Source organism: Prunus persica, chromosome G5 (assembly GCF_000346465.2).
Source record: "Prunus persica cultivar Lovell chromosome G5, Prunus_persica_NCBIv2, whole genome shotgun sequence".
Classification (NCBI taxonomy): domain Eukaryota; kingdom Viridiplantae; phylum Streptophyta; class Magnoliopsida; order Rosales; family Rosaceae; genus Prunus; species Prunus persica.
Window position 1 is genome coordinate 9,679,033 of NC_034013.1, and position 3,879 is coordinate 9,682,911.

General features: G+C 38.5%; 1 protein-coding gene across 1 annotated transcript; it reads right to left on the reverse strand.

The window, feature by feature from the left end:
- LOC18777324 (thioredoxin-like protein CDSP32, chloroplastic) lies at nt 585–1,161 on the reverse strand. Its single transcript, XM_007210735.2, has 2 exons — nt 1,093–1,161; nt 585–917 (listed from the first exon to the last, which is right to left on the reverse strand). Exons 1-2 carry the CDS (start codon nt 1,159–1,161, stop codon nt 585–587), a joined length of 402 nt encoding a protein of 133 aa, XP_007210797.2.

The following is a 3,879-nucleotide window of genomic DNA, read 5'->3' on the forward strand; positions in this document are numbered from 1 at the left end:
TTCTAAATTCTCTCTCAAATTCCTTGGTTTTGTAACACGTTATCAGCACGAATTCGCTCAAACAATACCAGTTAAATTTTATGATGAAACCCATATCTCTCATCCCTCTCTCCTTCCATCCATTGCTTTTATTTTTGTTTTGTGGTGTTTCTTGGTGGAGGAGCTCAAGGAAATGATTGCCTTGCAGATGGTGGATCCAATCCAACTATGCAAATTGTTTCCCTGCAGAATTCTTATATCTAAAAGAAATAAAGCAAAAGCAACCCACCAAGATCATTAACATAGTGGGAAAGCATCGGCATAGTGGGTTTGCTTTCCCTCAAGTCTTCGCCCTGTCTATCTTTTGAGTATTCAACAGTACCAAAATGTCAAATACCAAAAGACTTTTTGCTGCATTTGGCATTTGAGAATTTGAGAAACAAAACAAATAGCAATTAGAACAAAGCAAACACACCAAACACACCAACACCCTATCTCCCTCTCTCTCTCTCTAGAAATTTCAAAAGCGAAGACTCTGTTTTTCTTTAGCCTCAGCTCCTCTGCTTCTTCTCTGTTTCTCCCAAATTGTTGAGAAGGGAAGGGAACTAATAAGTCACACGGACTCCTTGGTATCTCAGAATCTCACCAATAAGCTCCCCTTTACCAGAGCCCACATACCTCCCGCAAATCTCACCATCTCTAATGAACAAGAAAGTAGGCACCTCCACCACCTCCATGTCCTTGAGGAACTGCAGGCAGCTATCATTCTCATCACCGTTCATTCTCGCGAACACCACCGTGTCTGACAGCTTCCTGGACAGCTTCACCACCGTCGGATACACCTTCACACAGCGCCCACAGTGCTTGAGCCCCACATCAAGCACAATCAGCTTGTGGTCCACCTTATGCTCTGCAATCAACTTCTCCACGTCCTCCCTCTGATGCAGTTGAACCACAGCAGAGTGGCTGTCCCCGTAATACAGCAAAAGAGAGGGAGTTGGCGGCTATGGAGATTGGGACGTTGGCTAAAGAAGATGTCAAGGTCAGGAAGTTGGTCGGTGGGCTTGGAGCTCTCTAAGCCCGTAGGGGCTGGCTTGGGGCTGTAAAAGTTGCTTCTCCTAAAATCCCATTATTAATTCCCAATTCCATTTCCACCACGAAGGCCTCTAGTCCCGTAGTCATGGCCACAGAAGAAATAGTATTGGAAGAAGAAAAAGAAGAAGAGAAGGAAAGAATGGTTACGTTGGGATTCTACAAAGGTATGGTTAGGCTGCTGAGGGTGAAAGCAGAACAAGAAAGAAAGAAAAAAAAAAAAAAAAAAGAGGTCATCTGCTTCCTTGTCTTTCAATTACTTTAGTATTATCCTATACTATTTAACTTGCTTTGCAGGTGGAAAGGCTACAATTAACAAAAACATGATAAAGAATAGCACCCACCGAAATGATGAGCTTCCCACCATCTTTTTATTTATTATTATCCTATATTATTTAATATTAATATTAATGATAATATAATATATTATATTTACTGTATGGTGTAGGTTTATTACCCATACAACAGTATTTATTTAAAAGGGTGGTGCGGGTTTATCGTCCACGCCTTTACTTTTATTTAAATGTATGGAGCAGAATTAGTGCCCTTACAAGCACGTTTAATTTACCGCACATTTAATTTTATTTAAAGTATGGTGCGGGATTAACGTCCATACAGCAAGCAATTTAATTTATGAAATTAATTTACCGCACATTTACATTTATTTAAAGGGTGGTGTGGGTTTATCGTCCACGCCTTTACTTTTATTTAAATGTATGGAGCAGAATTAGTGCCCATACAAGCACGTTTAATTTACCGCACATTTAATTTTATTTAAAGTATGGTGCGGGATTAACGTCCATACAGCAAGCAATTTAATTTATGAAATTAATTTACCGCACATTTACATTTATTTAAAAGGGTGGTGCGGGATTATCGTCCACGCCTTTACTTTTATTTAAATGTATGGTGCGGGTTTATCGTCCATACCAATAATTTATTTACCAGCAATTTATTATATGGATTAAATGTGTTGTATGATGAGTTTTTACAGTATGCAGATCAGGACCAGAAGTTCCTTGATCCTCATCATACAATTACATCAGGACTTGAAGATCCTTGATGATGATGTTAATATGAGAGCTGGCAGTCTCTCCGGTACTATATTTGTAAACATGTGATCGGACTTGAGGGTCCTTGATCCCTGACATGTAAATAAGGACCTAGGGTTCCTTAATGATGTAACAGTACCGTATTGGTTCATAATGCCGTACACATGGATGATAACTGTACTGGCAAATGTACTGTATACATGAATAGTGCCGTATACATGAATAGTGATATATGCATAAATATTTACCATTTTGGGTAAACCATCACTATTCAAAAAGGGAACCTGCAGTTCCTTAAACTCATGGATGAGCAATTAAATGAGATGCCAAAAGTCTCAAAATATGGACAATTATGTAAGGGCTTGAAGTCCAGAAATATGTACAGAAAATTATAAAAATGTCCATACCATGAGAATATGTGATTTTGGCCCGAAGTTCAAAATCTAAGGGGATTGAATGTCCATACCATGAGAATATGTGATTTTGGCCTGAAGTTCAAAATCTAACAGTGTTGAGAACCTGAAGTTCCAACAATTAAATGGACAACCCTTGAGGTATTATTGCAAATTGTGGTACGCCACATATTTCTTTGGCATAAGAGAATGATGAATTTAATAAAGTTCGATTCTGTTATAATCGACACCTCAAGGAAGAAATATATTTTGTGAATTCCGGTTGTTAAGAATACACCGTGAAATGGATAATATCAATATAAACCTCAAATGATGAATTGAGGCTCCCCACACATTTTGATATATCTATGAGAAATCCCGAATTTGAGATTGTGGGTATTGTTATAAAATGAACTGGTATATGTGCGAATATGGAGCTGCACGTAAAGTAGATGAGACACAGTATTTAACGAGGTTCGGCTATGCCTACATCCCCGGAGAGCAGCAGCAGTAACTTTTCACTATGTAAAATAATAGGGCTACAACTTTGTGTTTACAATATGTATGGCTCACTCAATTTTCTCTCTTGGAGAATTTCTCTCTTGCTCTCTTCCTCTCAACTCACTCACCCTCATTCTTCCTTCTCTTCCTCTTCTATATGTGTAAACTTCTCTTGATGGAAGTATCTATTTATAGGCCTAAGACATTGGATGTTCACCTCACAATATAAGTGGTAGACAACATCATTAATATTCTTCAATCAACAACATCATTAATATTCTTCAATCAATTGGGTAGTGGTTTGGTTTGGTGGGTGTGTGGTTAGGTTTAGTGGATGTTAGTGGCTATGTGGGCTTCACCTATTCTTCTTTACTTATTCTTCTTTTACAACACTCCTCCTTGGAGACCACATGTCCCTAGATTGGTTGCCTCATTAAAACCTTGCTTGGAGAAAAACCCAGTGAGGTAGAAAACTGATGGAAGGAAGAAAAAAGAGTACAGCAATCTGTATAGCATACTTCTGGATGCTCCCCCTGATTAATATCTCCCCCTGATGTCTTCACGACTATCTTTTGGAGTGAGAATCTTTCGGAGTGAGTGGAGGATATAGCCATTAATAATTCTCGTAGTTGAGTAAGTAAATATATTTCCAGTGAGCTATCTCTATGTAAATCATAGAAATTTTCAGAGTCCGCGTTTCTAACAAAACTTGGGCTATTTGTAAGTTCACTTGAAAGAATATGCCCGTACATGGTGTTATGCGGAGATAGCATCAAATATACCTCACATCATCCCAAAATGATGGTGATGGAGTTGAGCCCTATCTGGAAAATATGATGTCCGGTCCAATATACTTCCGGAAA